The sequence below is a fragment of the Delphinapterus leucas genome, chromosome 9 (genome assembly GCF_059928025.1).
Source record: "Delphinapterus leucas isolate spDelLeu-1000000601 "Yukka" chromosome 9, BTC_Dleu_Yukka2, whole genome shotgun sequence".
NCBI classification, from domain to species: Eukaryota; Metazoa; Chordata; class Mammalia; order Artiodactyla; family Monodontidae; genus Delphinapterus; species Delphinapterus leucas.
Window position 1 is genome coordinate 45,417,371 of NC_143137.1, and position 27,819 is coordinate 45,445,189.

The 27,819-nt window shown below is 52.4% G+C and overlaps 1 protein-coding gene across 1 annotated transcript; it reads right to left on the reverse strand.

The window, feature by feature from the left end:
* Positions 1–248: 248 nt before the first annotated feature.
* Positions 249–14,943, reverse strand: GHRHR (growth hormone releasing hormone receptor). The gene is given in 15 exon segments (XM_089917083.1): positions 249–918; positions 2,743–2,784; positions 3,348–3,477; positions 4,062–4,153; positions 4,844–4,913; positions 5,479–5,539; positions 5,827–5,980; positions 7,417–7,549; positions 8,287–8,384; positions 9,514–9,617; positions 10,297–10,404; positions 10,532–10,634; positions 13,230–13,459; positions 14,571–14,703; positions 14,887–14,943. Coding segments are annotated over 15 exon segments (1,641 nt in total). The 3' UTR covers positions 249–792.
* Between the last annotated feature and the right edge of the window lie 12,876 nt (positions 14,944–27,819).

A 27,819-nucleotide genomic window follows, 5' to 3' on the forward strand; every position in this document is an offset into this window, starting at 1 on the left:
ATGAGGGCACAAGCATGTGAACATTCACCTAGAGGCAGGGGCAGACAGGACGGTCACACATGGGCGGTGACACCATGTGGCACCATACGGCAGTCAAGACAGGCAACCAGATGAGCACGTGGCAGCAAGGGTGGATGTCTTAAAAGTACCAACCTGAGAGGAAAAACATCAGAAGCAGGATGAAGCCTATAACCGACAGCATTTATGTAAATTAGAAGTACACACACACACAACACTACACATTTTGCAAGAGCACAGAAACACAAGAATTCACATTTAACACATTGGAATGTTTGCCTGTGGGAGGAGGGGAATGGGAGTGCAGGTAGAGACAAAAGAGAATACATTTTTTTAATGAATTAAACAAGAGGAACCTTGCACAGACAAGTGATGGGGACGTGACATGAACTGAGACGCGATAAATGCACGTCTGCACCGGGGGTTCAAATAAAGCCTACAGATCCCTCCCCTGCAGAGGTGCACGGTTTCACTCAAATGTGTATCTATTCATTTACAAGTTTATTGGCTCCTCTGGCGTTGGGCTATGGCCCAGACTCCAGGAAGAGGAACATGAGAAGAACAGACAGGAACCAAGGAAATCAGAGGTGGACCCACAGAGACCCGGGCGAAAAGAGTCAGGGGCAGGACAGGGAAGAAAGGCTGGGCAGAAGCTTGGGTGGAGGCGTCAACTGAGGGTTCCCAGGGGCCACTGCTCCCACTCCTCTGAAGGATGGTGGGTCCGTGTAGCTGCCCATGTTCAGGGGTGGATTCCAGTCACGTGATGTGGCCAGCCTAGCACACAGATGTCAGCACCTTCGCCCTTGAGTGGGAAGGCATCGTCCACTTGGCGTGAGTCCTCCAGGCTGGCAGAAGTTCAGCATCATGGCCACGCCATCTCCGTGAGATCTCAGTCCTCACCTCCAAGCAAGGACAAGGGGGAGGATGTTAGGAAGGTCCCATTGCCACTTCTTTACTCAACCCCAGTAGGGCTGAGGGTGCAGGGGGAGACCATGCAGGAGAAACAGAGACAGGGATTCCTGGAGCAGGAGAAGCTATGGTAGGCCACAGCCACTGCTAAGTACTACCTCTAGAGGATACTACTTCCTCCTTCCTGTATTTCTGACTATTCCCTTTGGCTCCTTTCTCTTTTAGCACTGCCTTTGTCTAGGCCCAGTTAAAGATATTTATGGGTGATTTCTTGAGTTTCTGGCCAAAAAACTACTCTGTCTTCCCCAAAAGCTTAGACCATCCCCTGCTCTGGGGCTCATTCCTGCCCCTGCCCACTGAGCTGAACTGTGGCCACTGGGAACCTGTCCAGGGGACATGATCTGAAGGAAGAGAGGCCTCCAAACTCTGTCTGAGGAGGTGCAATTGAGGGGATTGAGAGTAACTGAAAGAAAAGCCACTTGGGAGATGTGGTGGGTGGGGGGAGTGTCTGTATCTTCACCTCTCCAAGGAGCTGCTGGAGAAAAGGGGGGCTGAGAGGCTGTGACATTTCTGACAGAGCTGAATTTAGGCTGTGACAAAGACAAAAAGGAGACAGATTTCCATTCAACATAAAGCTTGAATGGAAACATGAGCTTCCTGATGATAGAAAGTGTCATTGATAGGTAGTAAGCTCCCTGTCTCCAGAGGCATTTAACTATCTGGTCCCCAAACCTCTTCCTGGGACAGATCCCTTCACAACTCTTTGTGGAATCCCCTTTTCCAGATCCCACCCACCTCGTCCAGGGCTGTTCCTTGCCCCTCTCAGCAACCCCAGGGCCCATGAGCCACTACAACCAGATACTGCAGCCCTGCGTCTGCATCCAGACGCCAGATAAGGCTGCAGAAGACTCAGAAAGGCTAGGATGGGAGCAAAGAATGTCAGAGGGGAGGGAGCCAATAAGAGACAGTGGTGGCAGAATAGGGGGGTGCAATGCTCCACAGCTGGGGTACAGGTATGTACATCCAGGTCTCCAGCAGAACGCAGAGCCCACAGCAAATCCTTGGCCACCAGAGGGAGCCCATGACTCTGCCTGTGCACACAGCGACAGGACCTGGTTGTCTGGGGCACTGAGTTAAATTCTCCCACTCCTCCCCATAAAGCAAGTCTGTCCTAAAGGAAAAATGCAAAGTGTCTTCTGGGCGGGATGTTATAATTCACTCCTCTTTACCATCTCTCCATAGTTCTACATGTGCACTGGTACCATCTCTTCTGTCTATTCATGTGTTTGTCCATCTCTGGTCTGTTCTTTTTGTGCATCTCCCCTCCAGGTGCTCTCTCTCAGAGTCCCTGGCTTTTCTCTCCATCATCCTCCCTGTCTCTGCACTTGAATTTATTTTCCTAGACTTTGTATGTCTACCTCTGACTTTCTTGGTTCCTCTGTGTCTTGTCCCTGTCTCTCCAGGAGCCGACTTCTTCCTTCCCCCACTCTCTCTCGTTCAGTTTTAGAAACACAGAAGTAAAGGATCCTTTTAACCCACCCCTGGATCCCTCTTCTGATCCCTGAAAGGCCTTCTCCACCTCCTGCTGAATGGACAGTAATCTTGGCCCAGCCCAGAGGAGGGATGGATAAAAGATGTGTACAGGAAGTATTCAGGTTAAGCTTGATCCAGAAACTCAGGACAGATTTCCACAAAGGATTGCAGGACTCAGTGTTTGGCCTGATCGGGGATTTACAGGGGCTGGGCAAGAGAGAGGCAGCCTTAGGACTGGTGGGAGGGAAGGCTTAACAAATAAGGATAGCCTGAGTCACATACCTCTTGGTTGAGGAAGCAGTACAGGATGGCAACAATGAAGCCCTGCGGGGCCAAAGAGAAAGGACCCCATCACCTTGGCCTGGCCTCAGGGTGTCTGCAGTCTTCCTACTACCTTTTTCCCCTACTCTCCGCCAGGCTGTGACTTGGACCAAGTGTTTGGGAAAAGGGAAAGTAGACGTATTCATCACTTACCATGTGCCAGGCATATTGTCACATCTAATTGTCATAGCAAGCCTGCCAAGGCTGTACTGTTGGCCCCGTTGGCCTGTTTCTCTGATTCTCTTTATTTCTGCATCCCCTAGTATTAAGCACAGAGCCTGACACATAATAGGTGCTCAGTAAATGTTGAATAGATTGGATGAATGGATGGGTAGATGGATGGATATGTAGATAGGTGCATGAGTAGTTGAATGAATAGAGAGATGGATGGATGGGAGAAAAACAGACAGATGGATACTTGAATAGATGGATGAGTGGCTGGAAGGAAGAATCACGAGCCTAGTTGCCCTCACCCTACCATGAAATCAATCAAGCCTGTGGGCGGCAGCACCTTCCTCCTGCCCAAGGACTCAGAGGGAAGGAGTGAGTGCTGTGGGGGTCCTCACCTGGAAGGAACCCAGTCCCAGCTCCAGGGGGAGGCGAATGCCCAGGCCAGCACTGTCAGGCAGGAAGTTGAAGATGATGTAGTGAATCCCAAACAGCGGGATGAGGAGAAGGGTTGACTTGGAGAGACGCCTGCAGAAAAAAAACAAGCCCAAGGCAGGCATTAGAAAGTCCCATGGGACCCCTACCTACTTTCACTTCCCACCAGCTTCCCATATAAATTCTACACACCAGCCACCCTGGAGAACTCCCCACATGCACCGTGGGCTTCCTTACTTTGGGCCCCTGGATTTTGCTGTTCCCTCTGCCAAATTCTCTTGTCTCTATTTATTCTAGTCAAGTCTATGCATTTTTCAAAGCCTAGTTCAAAGACACCTCTTCCAGGAAGTCTTCCCAGACTGTACTCCAACCCCACCATCTGTTTAGAAAGGATCTCCTTCCACAGGCTCCCGTAGAAATTGATCCCAACACTCACCAGCCTATTTGGCCTGGCAACTGGCTGTTTGGAGCCCCATTCTTCCTATATTGTGACCTACTGGAGGGCAGGAACCGTATCTATTCTCTCTGGGGACATAGGGACAAGCACTGGACCAGGATCATGGATGCCTAATCGTGCATAAAAGAGAACCATGCTGACTCCTACTCCAGTTATGTCCCCAGAACCCCTGGAAACACACACACACACACACACACACACACACACACACACACATTACCAGTACTGACGCTGGGTGTGGAGGCTGCCCTGAGCTGGCTCCAGTTTCCTCAGCAAGATACGGATAATATTGAGAAAAAGCCCAAAGTTCACCTGGAAATAGAGGTGTAGGAAGGTGGAAGGCAAGGGTCAGGGGTGACCCAAATGGCCTGGGGTGGGACATCTTTGGGGACTAGAAACCTCAAATCCTTGAGAGGCAGGGATGTGCAGGTAGATGGATGTGCAGGTCATTGCTCTAGACCTTGTCGACTGAGACTGGACAGTCCCATAGGGGGCTCAGGGTCCCCCTCCCTTTCCAGTCCCAGGACCAAGGGTGGGAGGTCAGGCCTTGCCATCCTGCCTCCAGCACCTCTCAGGCTCTTCTCTGGCACAAAGCATGTGGCCTTCTCTTTGTACAACTGCAAAACTGACAAAAATGCGTACATTCACCCAGGCCACAAAAACCAGTCCTAGCTGCCCTGTCTTCCACGTGGGAGCAGGTAGGAGTTTCAGCTGCCGCGTCTTCTACTCTCCCAGCCCAGCCTCACTGCAGTGGTAGGTGATCTGCAACCAGGGCGCCAGACTCATCAAAGCTCTGAACTAGAAGAGGCCTGAGCGCTGGTTTTACCAATGGGCTGCTGAGGTCCAGAGAGGGCCTCACAGAGAGTCTGGGGCAGAACCAGGCTGGAACCCCATGTGTCCTGACTCCCAGCCTGGAGTCATGTTTCCTGCTGTGTATGGCTGCTCGGTGGACCCAGGGAGGTTGGCTGAATAAAGCAGAGGACGCTGGCCCCAGGCACTGACCCCAACGGAAAGGACGATGGGTCCTTTGATGATCCACCAGTAGGGAGAGCTGTCGTCCAGGTCCCAGCACCTGGGGAGAGGACAGGCCGGGACTGATGGGGAGGTGGGATGGGGTGGGAAGAGTGCAGCTGCTGGAAAGCCCTTTTCTGTGGCACCCATGCTCCTCCCTCCTCTCTACCTACCAGCCTCTAGGTTCCTCACTTTGGAATTTGAGCCTTCTAGCCTCACCCTGCTCCCAGCCAGCCTTGTCTATGTCCTCTCAGACACTTAGGCACTTTCCAAAGGCGTGCCCTGATGCAAGCTGGGTTCACTGCTTCTCTCCACCTAGGTGGTTGAGTTTCTCAAAACTCAGTCTGTTTGCTGCCTTCTTGTGGCTCCAACATGCCCCCTGTTCCAGAAGGCCCCCACTTACAGCCCCCTACCCCCTGAGCCCCGAACCCTGAGATTCTGCACCCCCTTCGTGCCCAGGCTCAAGCCCCTTTTGTGCGATCCACGACTGCATCTCCCACCCCTCTCCCAAGCCTGGGAGCTCTCCTCCTCTTCCCAGCTTGGAGGACAGCCTCATTGCCTGAGCGTCCAGTCCATGCCCCATGGGGACCCAGTACGGGTGTGATGAAGAGATAGCCCAGACTCACGCGACATCCTCAAAGGCCAGCTTGCAACCCACCCACATGCCGGTGAAGAGCAGGGGAAGCCCTGAGGGGGTACAGAAAAGACACGAGTAAGGGGTCTTCATCCTGTGCCCACCTCCCACCACTACAGCCAGTCACACAGGACACTGTGAATGTGGAACCAGGAGAGAGCCCGGAGACCGGGAACCTGGCCCTGAACTCCAGCACTTGCTGTAGGACTGTAGGCTGCCCTTCCTCTCCCTGGGCCTTGGGGTCATCGTGAGTGAGATGAAGGGGCCTTGGTGTGAGCTCCCTGGGCACCCCCGACCCCCCAACACCCGCACAGTGCCCAAACCAGCCCTCGGTGCTCACCCCAGCCAGCAAGGACCAGCCACCAGAAGGTTCTCCTTGCGCTGGGTGACGTGGAGGCCAAGAGGCAGGTCAGGTAGACAGCTTCCGCCAGCAGCCAGCTGAAGTTGGTCATGGTGGCGAAATGGGAGGTGGCCACAGAGACCTTGCACAGAACCTGCGGGCCAGGGGCTGGGCACTTCAGAGCCCGGACATCCAGTGGAGCCCCGCGAAGTCTCCCCTACCCCACTCAGGCCCCAAACCTCCAAGTCTCCTCCACCTTGGGCTGCCCCAGAGGGGTGTGTGGTAGGGTAATGTGGTGGTTAAGAGCACAGATTTGGGATCCAGACAGCCTGGGTTCAAATTTACCAGCTGGATAACCTTCCCACACCTTAGCTTTTCATCTCTAAAAGGAAAACCTTCCAGTGCCGGCTCGCGGCCTCATCATAAGGATTAAACGGAAACCCTGTATACGAATTGCTACTGTTTTTCTTCTCACCGCATCCCTCCTGAGCTCAAGTCAATCCCTAGAGCTGAGGATACGGAACACCATTTATTCACGCACTGCTCCATCCTGCGAACATACGCGCGTGTACCCGTGCATGCATTCATGCATTCACTGCATGACTCTGCTCCTCTGTCGGGTGAGGAGCTTCGCCTCTGAGCTCACAATGGCCCAGGCTTGGCCCCTCCCCCACCATTCAGCTGCCGGGTGACATCGCCAGTCATCCCTCATCTACATATGGGACTAAAATGAAAATAGATGTAGGAAGTAAAAGGAGATAACATATGTAAAGCATTTAGCGTAACACCTGTCACATAAGTGCTCGGTACAGATACTATTATTATGTCTTTCATTAACGAATGAAGGTCACCTGTTCATTCATGTAGCTGTTCATTTCCAGCACGGTGTCAGAGTACCTGGTAAGTGCTGGGCCACCACACTCAGCCCAACTTCCCTTATTTTCGGTCTCTTCTCATAGCCCACCTCCCTGCCTCCAGGATGACACCCCTGTTTCTTGGACTTGCCCCAGCTTCTCCTGTCCGTGAGAGCAGGTCCTCTCACACTGGACACGTTCACCCTGGCCTTCCCCACTCCCTCCCTATCATTGCTGCCCACCCAGCTCCAAAGCTATCTCCTCCCTGAAGCCCTCTCCTCTACCTAGTGGTCCCATAAAATCTGGTATAATCTGTCCCCTTAGGCACCCGGGGTGCTCCTCAAGGGAGGCACACGGCTCTGCCCAGGCCCTGACATACCCACGCCCAGCACAGACAGACAGTGCTCGGAGGAAGTGTGAAATGGAAAGGCTGGCTGGAGTGAAATGGGGTCCAGGTTGGGATATGGGATGGGGAATGGAACAGGAATACAGAATGTGGAGTGGAGAGTGGAATAAGGGAAGCGCTGTGGATGGGCACCGTTGTCCAGGAAACAGCCGGAGGATTTAGAACTTGACCGCAAGGAGGGGGAGGAAGGGGGAGAGGTGATTTCCCTCTCTGTCGTTAGCAAAGCGGGAGCTGCAGGGTCAGCCCCCGCTACCCCGACAGGCACATCTGCATCTCTAATCCAACCTCCTCGCCCGCACCCGCACCAGCACCCCGACCCATGGCTGTTACTGTGGAGAAGCTGCAGTGGTCCGTGTCCTCGCCGTGAAAGAGGGTGGCATCCTTCAGGAACACAGCTCCCGCCTTGAGAATAAAGGTGACGAACAGTTGGGTGTGGATGTAGTTCCTGGGGCAGTGGAGCCTCCTGGAGGGGACAGGAGGGGAGAGGAACAGGACGCAAGGTGGGAGAGGTGCTTCGGGTGTGCTCAAAGCGGGGCTTGGGGAGGCTGAGCAGGGCGGGAGGCGAACTGAATTGGCTTGTATTGGATTGCCTCAGATTGGATTGCATGGATTGCGTTGAACTTGAGGCTTCAGCTATAACCTTGCAGGACAGCTGGGCTCAGTGCGGGTGAGAGGACAGAGAATAGCAGTCAGTCCCTTGCCTTCAGGGAGCTCACGGTGTGGAGGACAGAGGCAGAAAGGACAGGGTCCTGCCCAGGGGAGCCCCCTGATGATCAGAGAGAGGCGGCTCATCCCCAGGAGACAGAGAACAGCGCAGGCCAGGCTGGGGGGTGGGGTGAGGTGGGGCTTTGAGAGGGCAAAGATCAAAGGGTTGAATTAGCCAAGAAGGGCTTCACAGCAGAGCCAAAGAGGATCCTTGAGGCAGACGAGAGCTGAGCTTTGAACGTTAACGGATGTGAGGGCACTGAGAAAAAGCGAGGCAGGCATTCCAAGCAAATAGAATAAGTTCCACACAAGCAGAGGTGTAGAGGTGGGAGCCAGGCCTGGAGTGTGAAGGGAGGGGTCTGCTCCTGGGGGACGGGAAAGGAAAAGTTAGAAATGGCTGATGCCAGATCTTGCATGTCCAGGTAAGGGTTCGAGTTTGGCGCCGTGGGCGATGCGGAGGCGTAGGTTCTGGAACAGGTGATGAGGATGGCGAACCTGAGGGCAGCCAGGATGGTGATGGCCATGAAGAGGGCCACGGCAGAGACGCTGTGGCCCATGGTGTAGACGACCCTCACGGTGGAGAAGTAGGATTTCTGGGGAGGGTGGAGACGGAGACGGAGGAACGCTCAGCAACTGGGCCTTTGAGGAAAGGGGGGCTTGACAATCAAGCAGGTGACATTTTCAATTCTATCCCGAACCTGCCCGTGTCGGGGCAGGGGCGTCTGTGGGGACCACAGCAAACTCCCTCGGGAACTGAAGCGAAGCTTTTGTTTGCAGCCTGTCGGCTGGTGAGGAAGCAGGGGAGGGGTGGGGGGAGGGGGAGGGGAGCTAGATGCTTAACTCTGGCTGTCGCTGGGGGTAGGGGAGGCTGCCACAGAAACCGCACGTCCCCGTCCCCGGGGGAGTGACAAAGCTCAGGAGGAAATCGGGCTTGTTTATAGACATCCAGCTTGCTCACTGGCTTGGGAACGCGGCATCCCCAAATAAAGGGGACAGGTGCAAGGAAAAGCTCTTTCCAAGACCAAGGATTTGGATCCATCAAAGTCAAGCCTGGACTCCGGAGATGGGGACAGAGCGTGCAGCCTTGCGGGGAGGGGATCGATCGGGGACCCAGCTCCCCTGAGGGTTGCAGGCAATCATCGCCCCTCCCAGACTCAGTCTTTTTATCTGAAAAAATGTCAGACTCGTGCTTTGCCTTCAGGGCTGGGGGGAAAGAGATATGGAATTATGGGTGTGGAGGCCCTTGCAAAGGCCATGCTCAATTTGGAAGCGTGGGGTGTGCCAGCTAGGTTAGGGGGCACTGACATCACTCCAGGCTTTGGTTTCTCTCGCTTGCCCACAGGCTGAGGGCCAGAGAGGGCAAGGAGCTTGCCCAGGACCACTAAGGGCCTTTGTTTCCCAGAACTACTCTCAACTCCCTGCCCTGGAGGCCTGGGCACAGAGAGGGTACGCCAAGGAGAAAAGAAGACGGTGGCCAGCACATCTCCCTCCCTGTCCTCTGCCTCCCCTCTCCCTCCTAGCTGCATGGTCCACCTGTCACCCTAGAGCAAGTTAGCACAAGACCCCCTCTCTTCCAGACGCTGCCATCTTCCGGAAATGTGCTGTAATGGATATTCCAACCTGCTGACTACAGTGGGGATGGCGGCCCCTACAGTTGTGAGGTCCACCACCCAATCCAACATCCACGGCGATCCTTCCTCCAAGACGCCAGGAGCCTCTCACCTCTTCAGTTAGCAGCTCCAGGGGCACAGGACAGGCCTCAGGATAGGGCGGGAAGGGCTCAGACCAGCCCGTGATGGTGCAATCCCGTTTCAAGGCCCCGGCCCCTGGGAGGCAACAGAGGCGGGGAAGGAGAGATTTTGTCAGGACAGCTGCTCCTCTCCCCAGGAGAGGTTGGGGAGCCGGGGAGTGACCCTGGCAGGGTCTGCACAGACAGTCCATCTCTGCAGCAGAGAGAGAGGAGCCTTCTCTCCAGAGGCCTGGGGTCCAGGCCCAGCCTGCTTGGGACACGGTCTAGGAACTTCCTCTCTGGCCTCAGACTCACCTTCTGTTCATTGAAAGAATGGTTCCCTTGAGGAGCAGAGTAGCAAGTTGGGCCTCCAGCGTCTTAAGGGCAGGAGGGAGAAAGGAGGCCCTCTCTGCCCCTGGAGGGACCGTCCACCCCAGACGCCCAGGGAGGTGAAGCAGGCAACTTCCCAGAGGACATTTACTCAATTCCAGGCCCTGAGTTCAGCACTGCCAAGCCCCGATCATTAACCCCACCCTCCATGCTGTTAGTGCTCTTGTTTTCCCCAGGTTGCGGGAGGTCAGAGAGCTGAGGGTCTGGGAAGGTGACTGACTCGCCCAAGGTCACACTGAAAGAGGGGAAGGCGGAAGGCGGTGCTCAATCCAGGTCTGCCTGGCCCCAAAGCCAGGGGTGTGGCCACCACATTCTGCCACCACCAGATGAAACCACGTCACCTCCGCGTCCCCCCCTTCCCCCATCACACCCCCATCGCCCCTCACCTGGCTCTGAGCTGAAGTGAGAGAAGAAAGCCGGGCAGGGGAGGCTCACCCACTCGCCAGAGCCTGCCGTCGGCCAGCACAGCAGCCCGTCCCAGGTCCTGGGGCAGCCTAGACAGCAAGATGGGAGCAGAGGAGACCCAGCCCAGGGGACAGGCTTGTCCACCATCCTGAATGGGAGGCTGGAGGAGATCAGGAAATCCGTGACAAGCCACCCCCGCCCTCCCAAGCCACGTACCCAAGGTGGAGTTGGACATCCCCTCTGCCGCTTGCAGACAAGCTCGCTCATCCTCTCTCAGCTGGGTGATGTAGTCACACTCTGGGTGCACGTGGCCCAGTACCTGCAGGAGACAGTGAATGGGATGAGCTAAGCCAGCTGGATGCTTCTTCTGGGTTTGCTGGTCTAATGACCTGAAGACAGAGATAAAGCCTGATTCATTTCCACGGCCGTGCTCTTAAGCACAGGGCCCGACTCATCCAGGTATGCTTAATGGATATTTGGACGAAAGGCAGACAAGCAGGAAGGGAGGGAGGCAGAGAGAATAGAGATTTGGACGGCTGCTTCCCCTTTTCATTTCATGGAAGTAAGTTCTGAGTCACATTAAACAAAAGTCTTCAGAAGATCTCACAGAGATGGCCAACTCAATAATGCATCCGTGTAGCAGCCTTTTTTCCTTCTTTGTCTTACTCCCCTGCTCTGTACTCCCACTCCCCAAAGGCAATTCTGCATAAAGTACCTTGGTAGACAGAGTAATGCCCCCCCCCCAAATGTCCATGTCCTAATCCCTGAAACCTGTGACTATGCAACCTTACAAAGAGACTTGGCAGATGTGATTAAGTTAATGATCTGGAGATGGAGCGATTATCCTGGATTATCTGGGTGGACCCAACGTCATCACAGGGGTCTTTATAAGAGGGAAGCAGGAGTGTCAGGGTGAGATAAGGAGATATTCTGACAGAAGCAGAGGAGTATGCGTGTGAGTGTGTGTGTGTGTGTGTGTGTGTGTGTGTGTGTGTATGAGGGAGAGAGAGAGAGACAGAGAGACAGAGAGAGAGAGACAGAGATGAAGATGCTACACTGCTGGCTTTGGAGGTGTAGGGTCATGAACCAAGGAATGCAGGTGGCATCTAGAAACCGGAAAAGACAAGGAAGCAAGTTCTCCCCTACAGTCTCCAGAAAGCACTATGCAGCCTGCCAACACTTTGGTTTTAAGCCACTGAAAACCATTTTGGACTTCTGACCTCCAGAATTGTAAGAAAATAGATGTGTGCCGTTTTAAGTCACTAAGTTGGTGGTAACTTGTTACGGCAGCAATAGGAAATTAATACAACTACCTACACCGATGCCTTTGTCTCAGGCTCTGCTTTCAGAGGTACCCTGGCAAAGATATGTGAAAAAAATAGGTAGATTAGTAAGTGAGAGGATAGACGGATAAGTGAATGAGTAGATGAATGAGGTGAAAGAGATGAATGTGGATTCATGGATGAATGAATGAACGGGTAACTGTGTGGCTGGCTGGTAGAATGAGTGAACATACGTACAATAGATAGGTGAATAGATAGACGGACAGACGGATGCGTGAATACATGCATGGATGGGTGGATGGGTGGACAGGTGGATGGATGAGGGCATGCACATGAAGATGGATGGGTAGGTAATGGACAGATACATGGAGGGATAATGGGTTTGTGGTGTGACTCAGTAATCAGGAAGGATTACAGTTTAGGAGTTTCCCAGAGCCTGGTGCCACCCAGTGACCACAGGGAATGATCCCTGGAAGCTGGTAAAGAAGCTGTTTTTCTGGAAACCCTCTAGCAGTATTTCTGAGAGTGTGCCTCATGATCTAACTGTAGATCACCTGGGATGGAACCAAGAATATGCAGAGATCTATGGCTGGATCTAGGACTTTGCATTTTAACAAGTTCTCTAGGAAGCTGGGAGTCAAAGGCAGGAATTCTTAACACCTCTCCCTCCCACTGCCCCAGACTGGAGAAAAACTGAAATGGACTGTCCAACAGGGCACAGCCCCAGACAGATACATGTGAGGGAACCCAACTTTATAAGACACGCTCCTTACATTGTGAACATGATCCATAGCCCACATTTGTGTACAACATGCACATCAAATTGGATCAGTGTAGACTTCTGTCCCCAAGGATTTCACAGGGAGGCGTGGAGTGAGAATGGGAGCTAAAACCTGGTCCTGATAGATCCAATACAAACTGATCAGAGGCAGGACAGGCACTATAGGAGGGTGGCCCTTCTCACAGGGACTGAGAAGGTGGCATTTGAGCCGGACCTGAAACAAAAGGAGCTTTTATTTTTTTTTTTAATTGGTGAGGAAAAGAGCACTGGGGACAAAGAATGTGCACAGACAAGGGAGTGGGCAGATGCAGCTGAGCTGAGTGAAGGGAGAGCCCTTCCCATGGCCATCCTCGCACCCACACGCACACACACATGCACACACAAGCCCCAATGTCTGGCACAGAGTCTGTATCAGCAGGTGTTTAATTAACGCCCAGTGTCCTTTCACATAAATCCAGGCACAGCAAAGAGCACAGTGGATGCGAGACAGGGGTTGGGGTCAGAGAGAAGGGACTTCAAACACCAGAGTGGGGACAGTGGACAGTAGGTGACCACATGGAAGGGACCCAAGGACAGGCCAGTGGGCTAAGAGAGGACCTGGAGACCCAGCCCAGTAAGTAGGCTCACCCCTACCAGCCCTGCCCTACGGGGAAGGACACCCCTGTCCTGACCTGCTGACCCTGTTCGCCCAAATCCAGCTTGGGCTCAGCTCTGCCACCTCCTGCTTGGGCCCCTGGGACCTCAGGTTACAGATTCCACCTGCCGCCCAGGCTCTGGGTCTCCAACCTGGTGGTGCCTCTTGGCTTCCTCCCTGGGACTCAGGGACCCAGGAGCCATCTCAGAGCAGAGCCCCCGTCTTATCTCCCCCAGTAGCAGTCTGATGGTCAGAAGCGGGTAGATGGGGAGGGCAGACTCGCCTGATATGGGATTGCAGGCTCCGTCTGCCCTTCCACCCCCTCCACGTCTGCAGCCCATCCCTTCCTGGGGTACCTTCTCAGGGCCTAACTAGGGAACCACTGAGGCCAAAAGAACTAGGGTCCCTGGTGGGAAGCCTCCCACCAAAAGGAGAGACAGACAGCCCTCACAGTTCCTAAGGGGAGGAAAATTCAGGGAAGCCCAACTCATGACCCAGATGTGTGGTGGAGACGGTACGGGGTGGGGAACGGTGGACCTTTCCAAGACTTACCCAAACCCCGCCCCACTCACCTAGGGCTCGGGGATCATCTGGCCCCTGTACCAGACCCACTCCTCCTGAGGGGAGACTGTCACCCTGTGTACCTCGGCCTTGCTGACCGTGACTACAGCTAACCCGGGGTCTGTGCAGGATGGAGGCCACACTGGGAAACAGTGACTTGGTGCCGGCCCTGACCCTGACACCAGCAGCTGAATGACCCCCACAGGATCTCAGTCTCCCCTCCTAAAAATAGAGCATTCATTGTAGGGTGCACACAGATGAGAGGCAGGAGGCACCCCTCACTGAAGAGGGGAGGGCGTAGAAGTCTCCCATACTGCACCCCATGCCCAGCCTTTGACAAGTCAGATCTGACTTCATGCACAGCAGCCCTGGGGGGCAGATACTGTGCTCTTTTACAAAGTGAGGCTCAGGAAAGGACTTGCACAGATCACACAGCTAGTTTCACGGCTCCAGCTTTCAAGTCTAAAGGCCATGCATGAGGGGCAGGTGCAGCACTGTGCCTGGGAGGCGCGGCTCGGGCCCCCGCCCACATACACACACTCACACACAAGCCAGCAGAGCAGAGGGAGCCCTCAGTCCCCGCGGGCTCTCAGGAGTCCCTGGGAGCTGCAGCTGCCTCCCCGGGACCTGTGTCTCCCATCCTGGTCCCCGCGTCCCTGTCACTTGCATTCACTCCGGGAAAGCATGCTGGGGAAATGTGGCACATTCAGAGAGGGCCCCCTCCTGGCAGCCCGTTCTCCAGCCCTCTAGGCCTCGGAGCTGGACAGCTTCTCAGGGCCCCAGGGCGTATCATGCGAGGAAGTGTCCCCCAAATGCCGGAGGGGAGCAGCTGCTCACCACTTACCCAGGACCTCTCAGTCCCTGGCCACACCCTCTTCAAAGGAAGCAACCAAACGGAGTGGCTCCAGGGCTCGTGGGGAGAGAGAGGGCTCTGGGGAGCTTGTCGGAGGAGGGGGTGTGGATAAGACTTGGGGTGTGAAGGGGAGGCGGACGTACTGTCTGTGGACAGCGTCTTGTGGCCCCCAGAGGGTGCAGACAGGCCCTGCGGGGAGCAACGGGCAAGCAAATTCCGTTCAGCCCCAGGAAGGACCGTTTGCTTGTCAGAGCTCCCCAGGGATGAGTAGCCTGCCTGGGAAGGGTGGGGGAGGAGAGGAGGGGGCCATGGAGGAGATGAAGAGTTCTCCAAGTCAAGCTACCACTGGCTTGGTAGAGAGACTCCTGTGCTGGTGAAGGGTGGACCCCAGTACGGCCCTGTGGCTCCCAGATCTCGAACCCAGTGGGAGGGGCAGGAGGGTCTGAGCTGGCTACTCACGATGGGTAAGGGGCGCAGCAAGCAGAGGATGCAGGCACCCCACACCTTGCTGTCCATGGTAGGGGCGTGGCCACGGCTCCTCGGTCAGCCTCGGTGAGCCCCGCTCTCCTGCCCACCGTCCCCTGCTCCTGTCGCCGCTGCCAGCACACCGTCTGCCTCCCCTTCCTAGGTGGCTGTTTGCATAGGCAGGAGCCAGCGAAGGGGACAGAACGGCTGAATATTCACCAGGATTACAGGACACCGTGCCCATCTCAGCCCCGGCCTTGGGGTGGGACTCCACGTTCCCAGCAGAAACGGGTTGGGCCCCTGCAACCCCCCTCCACTCTGTCTGTAAGTCGGCCTGTGTCTGTCCTGACACCAAGGTCACAGAGAAATGACAGCCACAGGACACCTCTTACCGCAGTAGGTCAGTATTCTTTATCGTTTTCTTCTCTGAGCCCAGCCCTCTGCGGGCCCACCCTGGAGAGATTCAGAGAAGAAGAAGAAGGCCTGGGCCCACCCTCAGGGGGCCCCCAGTTTGGTTGTGATCCCAGCCTCATCCACAGTGCTGGAGGGTGAACTCAGAGCCCTGGGGACCCAGCAGAGGTGGATAGGGTGTCAGTGGAGGCTGGAAAGTAGGAATGAGCTTAGAAAAGGACTGCGTAATCATGAAGCACACATATGGGCTGGTCGAGAAGGTGACGTATCGGCAAAACCTCATTTCTGTTCCTGGCAAGGATGCCAGCCTGGATGGCGAGGTGAAGTCTGCAGGTGTCCAGGCTCTGGATTTTACAGGGGGGCCTTGTCAAGTCTCTCCAGAAGTCCTCATGGCAACAGAGAAAAACAGGAAACGTGCAAGAAGATTCATGGAGCTAAGCCATCCTGAACGGGGCAAAACCACTGTTATCAGGGGCAGAAACAAGAGGACCTACACAACAGCTCGGATTATTTTCCATATTCATTGCCTGGTTATTTTTATTATCATTTTAGACTTTAAAATGAGGAATCCCAATTGGCCAGGCTACAGACAGTGTTCTAAATTGCCCTGGATCCTCCACAGCACCGGGGGGATTGGAAAGCACATTTGATCTTCAAGGGCCCTGAATGTGTCAGTACCTGGCAGGTCCCAACATCTGTGTGCAGGTCTGCATTCCCAGAGCTTGACGGGCCAGACACTGTGACACAGACGTGTTTACAGCCTAACTCGAATCATGAATGATGAAGCTCCTTGCCCCTGCCACGTCTGGATTGAGGAATCATCTTACATCAGCAGGGCTTTATTTTTCCATTTGTGCTCATCACCAACAAAGAAAAATATTTTGAAAAGAAAACATGAAACGTCCCCAGCCCAGACATTCCTGCCCTTGCGTTTTCATGTGCTTGGCCGTGACCTGAGGCAGGTCTCACACCACAACTAGCTCGCACATTTGCAGGACGAAACAGAGCCCCTCTGTAGACGGGCTGAGCGAGGATGCAGTGCCGGAAGCAGAGCACTGACCAGGTGTATCTTTAAGGGAGAGCCAGAGCCTCCGTCCCCTAGCTACAGAGAGACAACAGCCCAAGGACAAATACCGCAGTAATCACTGTTGATAATTATGTCAATTAGTATTACTGAGGGCTAATAATTGATATTAATACTACTAGTAATTATTATCTAAATTAGCGATTCTTTTTTTGTAACGAATTTAATGTTTTAACATCTTTATTGGTGTATAATCGCTTAACAATGTTGTGTTAGTTTCTGCTATATAACAAAGTGAATCATCTATACGTATACATATATCTCCATATCCCCTCCCTCTTGCGTCTCCCTCCCACCCTCCCTATCCCACCCCTCTAGGTGGACACAAAGCACCAAGCTGATCTCCCTGTGCTATGCGGCTGCTTCCCACTAACATCTATTTTACATTTGGTAGTGTGTATATGTCAGTGCCACTCTCTCACTTCGTCCCAGCTTACCCTTCCCCCTCCCCGTGTCCTCAAGTCCATTCTCTACACCTGTGTCTTTATTCCTGCCCTGCCCCTAGGTTCATCAGAACCATTTTGTTTTTTTAGATTCCATATATATGTGTTAGCATACGGTATTTGTTTTTCTCGTTCTGACTTACTTCACTCTGTATGACAGTCTCTAGGTCCATCCACCTCACTACAAATAACTCAATTTTGTTTCTTTTTATGGCTGAGTAATTTTCCATTGTATATAAACTAGCGATTCTTAACAAGAAGCAATTCTGTTGCCTGGGGAATCTTTGGCAATACCTAGAGTCAGTTTTCAGTGTCACAGCCAGGGGTCAGGGGGTAGGGAGGAGGTGTGACACAGTGCTATTTTTATGTAAGGGATAAAAACCATAAAAACTGGGCGTGCTCTTAAACATCCTACCACGCACAGGATGGCCCTCACAACCATCTAAAAAATGATCCAGGCTTCCCTGGTGGCGCAGTGCTTAAGAATCCGCCTGCCAATGCAGGGAACACGGGCTCAAGCCCTGGTCCGGGAAGATCCCACATGCCACGGAGCAACTAAGCCCGTGCGCCACAACTGCTCAGCCTGCACACTAGATCCCGCATGCCACAACTACTGAGCCTGCCTGAAGCAACTACTGAAGCCCGCACGCCTAGAGCCTGTGCTCCGCAACAAGAGAAGCCACCGCAATGAGAAGCCCGCGCACCGCAACGAAGAGTAGCGCCTGCTCGCCGCAACTAGGGAAAGCCTGCACACAGCAATGAAGACCCAAAACACAGCCAAAAATAAATAAAATTAAAAAGAAAAAAGAAAGAAAAAAATTAAAAAATAATAAATGATACACTCCAAATGTCAATTAAGGTTGAGAGACCCTGATCTAATCGTTTGTGTTCCCCAATGTTCCCCCAGGCCCACTGTCCCTTCTGAATGGGCCAGGGTCATTGAACTACCATCTCTATCTCCGTATCTGCTCAGGGTTCAAAATTTGACTCCACCACTTACCAGCTGTGTGGCCTTGGGCAAGTTATTTAACGTTTCTGAACCTCAGTTTTTCCATCTGAAAAATGAGGATGATACCTTGCTTGTAGGGTTGATGGGATAAGCAGATGAGGAAAGGCATATAAAGTACCTCATACAGAGCCTAATTCATAGAGGACAACATGTTACAAGATGGACCATCAGCAAAGAAAGAACAATCAATTCTTTGTACGGAAAAAATAAGATTATCTCTCTAGCTCACATTTACAAAATATAAATTCTAGAAGGCTTAAAGTTCCAACTGTAAAACAACAAAATAATATTTTCTTCCAAAAATTGAAATTTGTTTTTATAACCTCAGAAGAAAGGAAACCTTCTTATATACAAAATTAAAACCATAAAGAAAAGATTAATAAGTTTGACCACATCAGTATTAAAGAAAACGTATATTCAAGAAAGGACCCCATAGGGCTTCCCTGGTGGCGCAGTGGTTGAGAGTCCGCCTGCCGATGCAGGGGACACGGGTTCGTGCCCCGGTCCGGGAGGATCCCACATGCCGCGGAGCGGCTGGGCCCGTGAGCCATGGCCGCTGGGCCTGCACGTCCGGAGCCTGTGCTCCGCAACAGGAGAGGCCACAGCTGTGAAACGCCCGCGTACCGCAAAAAAAAAAAAAAAAAAAGAGAAAGGACCCCATAAATAAAACTACAAGCAAACTACAGGCTGAAAGAAATATTTGCAACCAACAATGACAAAGATATAATATCAAAAATGTATTTTAAAATACCCACAAATTAATGATAAGGAGAAAAATAACCCAATAGAAAAGTGATCAAAGGATATAAACAGGCAATTCAGAAAATAAGTAAGACAGGACCAATGAACAGATGAAGAAATGCTCAACATCACTAATACTCAAGAAAATGAAAATGAAAATAATAATGAGTTACTCTTTTTCACTTATCACATTGCCTAAAATTTTATGTCTGATAATATGATGTTTGGAATTATGTGGGGAAATGGTACTTTTATATTGTGCAGATGGGAGTGGACATTGGTATATCCACTTTGAAAAGCAATATAATCTTTTAAATCTATAAATGAACATACCCTATAAAACAGAAGTTCCACTTCTAGATATTTGCTCCAGAGGGCAGTATTATTTATAATGTGTAGTAAAGCCCAGAAAACAACACAAATGTCCAATGATAATGGAATAGCTAAATAGAATGTGATATATTCATACAACAGAATACTGTAAAGCATTGAAAGGATAAACTAATTCTATTTGCATCAACTTGGAGAGATTTCAAAAATATATACTTGAGGAACTTCTGCTTCCCTACAAGACAGAGTAACAAGAGAATGATTTACTCTCCTTCTACCTTAACAGCAAGAAATTTAAACAAAACATACAAAATATTAGATTTTAATGGGTGAAGGAGGAAAGCACTCATGCTCATCTCCACGGGTACAGAAAAATCATTTGACAAAATCTAATACCCTTTCAAGATAAAAACACTCCATATGCTAAAAACAGAAGGGAGCTTCCCTGGCACGATAAAGGCCACATATGAAAACCCACAGTGAACATCATATTCAGTAATGAAAGACGGAAAGCTTTTTCCTTAAGATGAGGAACAAGACAGGGTGTCTGCTTTTGTCACTTCTAGTCAACATAGTACTAGAAGTTCTAGCCAGAATACTTAGGCAAGAAAAAGAAATAAAGGGTACCTAAACTGGAAAGGAAAAAATAAAATTATCTCTGTTCACAGATGATACAATTATATGTGGAAAAATCTTACATATTGGTATATATAAAAGTATTTTTTTTTTATGTCTGGAAGCTCCCACATCAAAATCCTAAAAATGGAGAAAAGAGGAAAGGGACAGGCTATGGAATGTGAGGAATGGTCAAATGGAACAATCGCTTTAACTCCGATATTCCAGTGTTTAAGAAAAATGTATTTGTGCACTACTTGGAAAATTAAAATTAAATGTAAAAGATCACAGTAGCTAGTGTTTAATTTTTCCTTGTCACCGGTGGGTATTGTAGATGTCAGGGTGGGATATGTCTGCACCACAAGCAGTTGGGCGTCTTTAAACAGACCATCAAGGTCCTCCCTGAAAGCCCCTCCAACCCACAGCAAAACTCCCAGGGAACCCAGCCACAGTGGCTTTTCAGTCCTGCCTCTGTCTGATGCCCCCTGGTGGTGATTCTGAGCAACTGCTGCCTCTTCCTGATTCCCGCAGGAGGGGCCGAGCTGGAAAGCGGTCTCAGGTGGCTCCAGGCGTGTCCATAACTGGGGCTGGGGTCTTGTAGCTGGTGCACAGGCCTCAGGGTGCAGCTATTTCTGGATATTTGGCCGGGATCTCCCTTGCCGGGGTGGGCTTCAGACAGAAGGTATTCAGAGCAAGGCCATAGCGAGCCGTATACCTGGCTGAGTTTTAGCCCCTCTTCCTGTTCCCTGAGTCTGTCCTTTCCTCAAGGGCAGGAACAGGCTAGCACAGGAGCTGGGGTGCTGGGGCCTCAGAATGGATCCCTACGGACAGAAGCCCCATCCTTGGCCGTCTGAGGGGGCACCCCATTTAGCTGAGGCTCCGCAGGTGTTCTGGCTGCCTGAAGCCATAATCATTCTCACATGTACTCATGACCCAGCTCTGCCTGAGGCCTGGGTCAGGGCTCAATCTCTGTCCAGAGTCACAGGTCAGCCTGCCATCTATCTGGGGTCTGAGTTGGATTGGACCAGGTTTGGGGCTCAGACTGGGGTCAAGGGCAGGGCTCAGTCTCCAGCCAGGGTCAAGATCAAGATGGGGACCAGGGCCGGGGATACTTATATTCTCTGGGCTCGGAGGGCAAATCAGTTTGTAAGTTTTTTAGGTCAATTGAGCCCCAAAGGGATTTCTCCCCTGAGCAGAAATTATGGCCCCGCAGGAACACCTGCTAAATGGGGGCGGGGCAGGGCGGGACAAGGTGCGGACAGGGCGGTGGGGTGCCGGAAGAGCAATGGCCTTCAGCGAGGCAACGTGAGGACAATGTGACACTTTGTTTTCCTCTAACTGAAGAAGGCGCTTTGATGTGTGCATGGATAACTCCTTTCTTATAAACTTTAAACTTCCCTGAGACTTTCCCCTCCTCCTGGAGCAGGCTATCTCCAGCCAGGCCTGACGAGAGGTGCTCTGTGTGAGGGATAACTGTCCCTGGCACATGCCCAGCATGGATAACTGCCCCTATGTTGCAGAAGGAGAAACTGAGGTGCCCGAGGTCACACGGGAAGTAAGTTCTCTGAGTTGGGACTGGGACCCAGGTCTCCAGGTTCCCAGCCTCGGGTGCTGTCTGTGGCCTAAGTTCCATGCTATCATTCACTGCAAGGTTCTGATTCAAAATTTCAATGGCTTATTTTGGTGTTAAAGAGATTATTACACAGTAACTGAAGGTGCTGGGAGCAGAGTCCCCAGAGGTCTGTGGGATTCTCACCGAGGAAAGGTGCCCCTGCGGGCCCCAGTGAGAGGAGAGAATGAGGTTGCACCCCACACACACTGTCCTTACTTTCTGGATGGGGCAAGGTGCCCCCTGCAAGCAGAGGAAGGACTCTGTAGCCGAGGAAGGATGGACTCCTTCACCCACTCTCCTCACAGGTGGGGAGACAGAGGCCCAAAGAGGGCAGGAGACCTACCCAGGGTCACACAGATGGTCAGAAGAAAAGCTAGGGTGCTACCTGGCCAGCCACTCCTCCCAGAGCAATGGGAGACGGGGAAGTGGCCCTGCATCTAGGGACTGGGCTGGGGGCTGAGGAGGGCCAGCAGAGGGCTGCAGGGGTGGAGGTCGAAAGGCTCCAAGGCTGTAGCAGCACCGGTGGTGGGATCTGTTCTGCACAAGACTCTCCCTGGCTACAGTGTGGCCAGTGGTCAGGAGAGGGCAAGAGCAGCTGGGAGAAGCCAAGGGTGGCAAATTCTCCACGATAAATGAATTCCTGCCACAGGTGACGGATGGGTGAATCTCAGAAACTGAAGATGGAGGGAACACCCCAGAAAAGTATCTACAATATGCTACCATTTCCATAAATCTCAAAAAGAGGATCATTAAACAATAGATGGATTAGGCGCATATGTGTGCATGATAAAAAAAATAAAACCTGTTTTTAAGCAAAGGAATGATAAACACAAAATTCAAGATAGTAGATACCTCTAAGGGGTCTCCAGGGAGTAGGGGACACATAGTTAGATGCAAATTACTGGAAATGTTCTAGTTTGGGGGATGAGCGATGGACTCATGGGTGTTTACTATATTATTAAACTTAATATTTTAGCTCTACAATAATTACTACTTATATCAAGTTTACTATGTGCCAGGCCCTTTAATGAGCACGTTATATACATGAGCTCATTTAATCCTCTGTGAGGTGGGTCCCCATTTTACAGATGAGGAAACTGAGGCACCAGTGATTCTTTTGGAGATCACATAGCTGATATGAGACCCTGGATTCTAATCCAGGCAGTCTGATTCCAGAGCCCATGGGCTACATATATTATTGTATAAATATGTTATTTTTCAATGTAATTTTAAAAAGTTAAAATGTACAGGGAGAGGTAAGAAAGGAGGCCACCACTGTGTTCCACGTGAGGTACAGACGTCCCCCACCTGCCCTCCCCTGCCCCAGGTAAAATCCCTCCCTCCCTCCCCCTCCTCTTCCCCTCGTCTCCCTTCCACCTCCTCTCTCCCTACCCAACTGCCCACACCCATCTTCTCTGGGCACCGAGCTCTCATTTGCACAGCAGGGTGGCTGGTGCAGTCATTGCAGCTGGGCTGAGCCTGGAAGATTCGTGGAGAAAGTAGCCCTGGTCCCCCCTTTGAGGCCCTGGGGGTGGGGCAAGAGCTCCCTGCCCCCCGGGGTGGGAGAGGTGGTTCGTGAAGGAGGGGCCGGCTGTCCCCTGACGCCTTCTCCTGGCTTCTCCCTGCAGCTTGACCCTCATCCTCCCCGCCCCAGCCAGCCCCCTTATTTATAAACCATATGTCCCTGGGTCCCTGCCTATCTCTCCTGTTTGTCCAAAGCTTCAGCTGTTTCCCCTGATAACTCGAGGACCAGAGGTCTTGGGGAACTAGGAGAGGCCCCGGGGCAAACAGAGTTCAGGGATGCTCTGCTGTGCCCCTTCTCCTGCTCAGAAAACCTTCAGGGGCTCCCTATGGATGTTGCAGGACCTGATGCATAGAACTTGCTCAAAAACTGGTAGTTGTCCCCATTGAAATTTTTAATTTCTTTTGTTGCCTCCCAGGAGCAGTTCCAGATTGCTTGGTCAAGTTCCTCAAAGTCGGGAGGGGAAGTGACTTGCCTTCACTCACACAGCAAGGCAGTTTGAGGTTCTGTCCTCTTCACCACACTGCCTTTCTACTCCACCAGTACGAAGAAATGGAGAGAACTTGGGCCCAGCCCATGGCTCTGAATTCTGGCTCTGACCTTTCTAGCTGTGCAACTTTGAATTAGTTGCCTAACCTCTCTGATTTATACTTTCTTCATCTTTAAAATGTAAGCATTGTCTGTTTTGTTCAATACTCAGTACCCAGAACAAGGTTTGACACATAATAGGAGCTCCAGAAATATTTCTCCATTGAATGAACAGGTGAATCCCTAACTCTTAGCTCATTTATGAGTATCAAGCAAAGCAATATATATGAGAATCCTGCACAGTGCAAAGATGTAGCAGGACATTGCAAATGGGCTTCCCCTTGCCCCTTCATGGACCACTCTGAGGGCTCCAGGCTCCCTTCTGACCCCAGTCCAGGATCCCCCATCTCCAAAGCCCAGATCCATCCTGAAATTCCCAGTCACCGAGAGCCTGGAGCCTAAGGAGTCGGCTCAGAGCACCCAGGCCAGCCTCCTCCCCAGCGGCTCCTCTGGCCTGTGCTCCCATCTTCTCTGCCTACCCTGTGGTCCCTTCACTTGGTGCCTGGAGAAACAGCGCCTCTGGCTTCCCGTTGAGGTCCAGCCTGCAAGGCCTGCATCCCCTGGACACCCCTTTCCTTTCTTCTCTTTTGTTCAGCAAACATTTCCCTCACCCCATGACCAGTGGAGGTGCACAGGTGGGCAAGCTGAGAGGGCTGACAACAGAACGGGGAGCCAGGTGAGTCTGGCAACCATGCCTGGGCACCCACTGTGCTCAGAGCAGTTCTGGGGGCTGAAAAGGCCTTTGCAGAGATGGATTAGGGCTGCCCCGCAGCGATAGGGAAAGGCAAAGACGAGAAATGATCCCAGTGAAAGACAGCCAGGGATGAGGGCCAGAGCAAGCTCGGGCAGCAGGAAGAGCTCTAGTCCTAGCAAGGACGGAGCCCCCAGGTGAATGAGTGAAGGGCCCCTCTCTCCGGCCTCAGATTCTCCAGCTCTTTAATGGGCACAGGGATGTAGGTGTGGGGGATTTGGGCAACTCTTGATCCCCCCCCAGACCTTCTCAGCTTCCTGGCATCATCATAGCTCATCCCCGCGGTCCCCACATGCAGACACGGCTGTCCCAGGATACCCAAGCGAACAGGCAGCTTCTACTCCCAGCCTGACCTGCTAAGGAGCCCTACCCACCCCCTTCCCGACTCCCTCCTCAATCCATTAAGGCCCAGAACTTGCCTTGTAGGGCCCACAAGGGATTAGCGGCCAAAAGGAGGAGCGTAGGGGCCATGTGAGCATGTAAGAAAGGCCTTGGAAATAGTCCCCCTGGGCATGCTCAGCCCTGGGAAGGGTCCTCTCTGGCTCCCCCAAGAGTTTCGCTAAGGTACAGGGTGGTGTTTCCGCCCTGGGAAGCCCCAGAGTACGTGGAATGAGGGCCAGCCTGTAGGTTCTGCCCAGGCGCCCTCCTCCCTTGGCAGGGGGCTGGGCCTGAGTCTCCAGCACCAGCAGCCGGGGCAGAGAGGGCTGGGAATGATGGTGTGTGGGCCCAGCCTCCATGAGAGCCCAGAGTGACCCACCTCCCTCCCAGCGCCGTGCTATGGGGAAACTAAGTTGGGGGAGGGGTGCTCCAGGTCGCCCAGCCCAGCAGAGGCACAGACGAATGGGGAGGACAGGTGTAGCCCAGTCCTGCGCCTTTCAGAGCTGGACGGACCAATCCTGGCCATGGGGGAGGTCGGGTCTCCCAAAGCATCCTGGAGCTTCCAAGGACGGACCCAAGGCCTCCATCCCTCTGCATTCCCCACAGCAAGCGCAGAGCCCAGTGGGCCTTAGGAAGAACTGCAGAGGTACGAGCTGGGGTGTGAATGCCAAGACCCCCGGGCCCACACATGGGGAGAGGCCTCCAGACATGAGGTTTTGAAAGGACTTTGGGCAAAATCCTAGATCTGAGAGGGGCTTTTTGGACTCTCAAATTCAATCCTCATCGTACAGCTGGGGAAACCAAGGCCCAGAGAGGAGAAGGAATGCATCCAAAGGTTCCATGGTAAGAGGGTAGCAGAGGTAGGCCTAGTGCTCTGGGCCCTGGACTCCCAGCCCACTTCCAACAGCTGCAGCCAACTCTGGCGGTGCGGGAGCCCTGGTGTGCCGAGCACATCCTGACAGCCCTGGATCGGCCTGTTTCCAAGGCTCTGGATGAGATCTGGCTCAGCTTGGGCTCCCTCCAGCCTGCGCCACCTTTACCCACAGCTCCAGGAGCTTGGCACGCACACCAGCCCCAGCTGGTTCCAGTACAATGAAAGGCCAGTCAATGATTCATGGAGGCTCCTTTCCTGGAGGCCTTCACTGGGTACACCAGGCACCTGCCATTGGCCCCTGTACTAGCTCCCCCGGACCGAGCAGGATGGGGATTAATCAGTGATGGGCCCAGAGGAAGAGTCACTGCAGGGAGGAAGGTCCTCCCCACCCACCAGTCGGACCATACGCAGCCCAGCCCTCTCTCTCTCTGTCTCTCTCTCTCTCTCTCTTTGTGTCTCTCAACCCTTGTAATCCTTCTGTCTCTCCTGATAACTGGCTACCTGTATCTCTCGCCGACTCTCTCCCCGACCCTCCCCCTTCTGCATTTCTCTCTTGCGCCCACATGCACACACACACCCTTACCCGCCTCTCCTTTCCCCTGTACCTCCAGCCCCCTCACTCTGAACTCAGAACCTCTCTCTCACCCTCTTCCCTTGCACCTGCCCTCAGGCAAGTTTCTGATAAACTAAGGTTTTCAACAGGGGAATCTGAAAGCTGAGGGGCCCTCAGAGACAATGCCCAGGCCAACAATGACAGTATGTGCTCTGTAGAAACCAGTTCTCCAAAACAGTCATAGAATTGCTTCCATAAGAGAGGTCTGTGGACAAATAAGTTTGGTGAACGCTGGCTTAAACAAGTGAGTTTCTTATTGCGAGACTTGTCAGAGCCTCTGCTATGATGAGCCTCCCATAGGGTGATGCAGTTTTCAAAATTACCTCAGCACCTGGGAAAACCAGTCAAGAGGTGGGGCTCTCACTCCGCGAGGACCACGTAGGGCAGGTGATCCACCTACGCCCATTCACTCAGGCTTTGTCCGGGCATGGGGATGGCACCTGCCAGTAAAATCCCCATGGCTGCTAAGCTTTGTTTCAAATCTAACTCTCCAGGATTTTCCCTGCAGCCTGAGGTGGCTTCACGGGGAGAAAGAGAGAAATCGGCAGGGAGCTGGGAGCTCTCAGAATTTTCTGGAGCTAAAGCTTTGGGCCCCATGCAGGCATTCCTGGGCTTGGTGTCTCTATAGGCCCCACATTCCTGGAGGCAGATGCAGTGGCTCCTCCCAGGCCAGGAGGTCAGTACCAGCAGCGGAAATTCTTGGAGTTCGTCTCGGATGGAAGGTGCCACCGGCTCGTCAGTCACAATCCGGGCGCATCAGTGAATCCCGGAACTTTACAACAGTTTAACAGAGTCATTCTCTCCCTAGAGCCCAGGAATCCTCTCACAGGGTGTGGAGCAGAGACGGAGCAGAGAGGCAGAGAGAGGGGGTTAAAGGGAAGCAGGGGACAAAGGGATACAGGGATACGGAGGACCAGGAAATTCCCGTGTCCCTGTCTTTGCTGATGAGACCCCAGAAATATGGATGAACGCACAGAACGCTAGAACAGGAGCTCACGAATGCTTGCTGCGGAGTTGCTGGTGTATACTTGACAGTTGGTACATGCCAGACGGCCTGTGGACATTGACGGCTGCGTGCCCTGTGCCTTCGGGAGAGGTTGCCTCCAAAACCAGCCTCGGTCAACGATTTGACCAAGACATGAAACTAGCTCCATCCTTCTTGAACATGGAACTCACCTCCCAGTGCCTGATTCACAAGGAATCAGGAGGAAGTATGTACGTGAAAACAGAGGTTGCCAGCATTTTTATCAAATGGATAATTTATTATGTATTTCTCACTGAAAAAAAAAAATCTCACTGGCCAAAAAAAACAAAAACACCACCAAGTTATGTGTAATCTACCCAAGCAAGAAGACCTGATTTGGCGAGGGAAAGGAGGGAGCCTGGTCTCTATCAGACTGCCAGGAACTTGCTCTTCCCAGTGGGCAGATCGGCATGGACTGCCTGGAACTCAGCAGATGCCTGTCTGCTCTGTGGTCTGGGTAACGTGCCTTCATTGCGTTCAAAAACCCAAGTTTGATTTAAAGAAGGTTTCCTTGGAGTTAAACAAATAACCAAAACTTTGTGAGTTGTTCACGTCATCCAGTGGCAAGCAGATCCAGAAGATGCTGTGGGAGGTTCCACGATCACCTCTGACATCACTGATTCCTACTTTATGGGCTTGATAGCACTTTCCCCACACCCACAACAATATATTGACACCTAGCATGACATGGGCACCGTCCACAGATGCCAGTGTCTGCGTGATTATAATTAATTTTATTGGTTTTATGGGTTTGGGTTGTTTGGGTTTTCTATTTGAGCTCCTTAAAGTATAGGTTTTTATATCTATTTAAGTTGCATTATGAAAAATATAAGCTAAGTTTAAAAAAAAATAAAGCTCATGTTAAGTAAGGTGTCAAGGATATATTAGTCACTTTTCAGAATGTTCAAGAGTGCTGTCAATGGTGGGCTCCC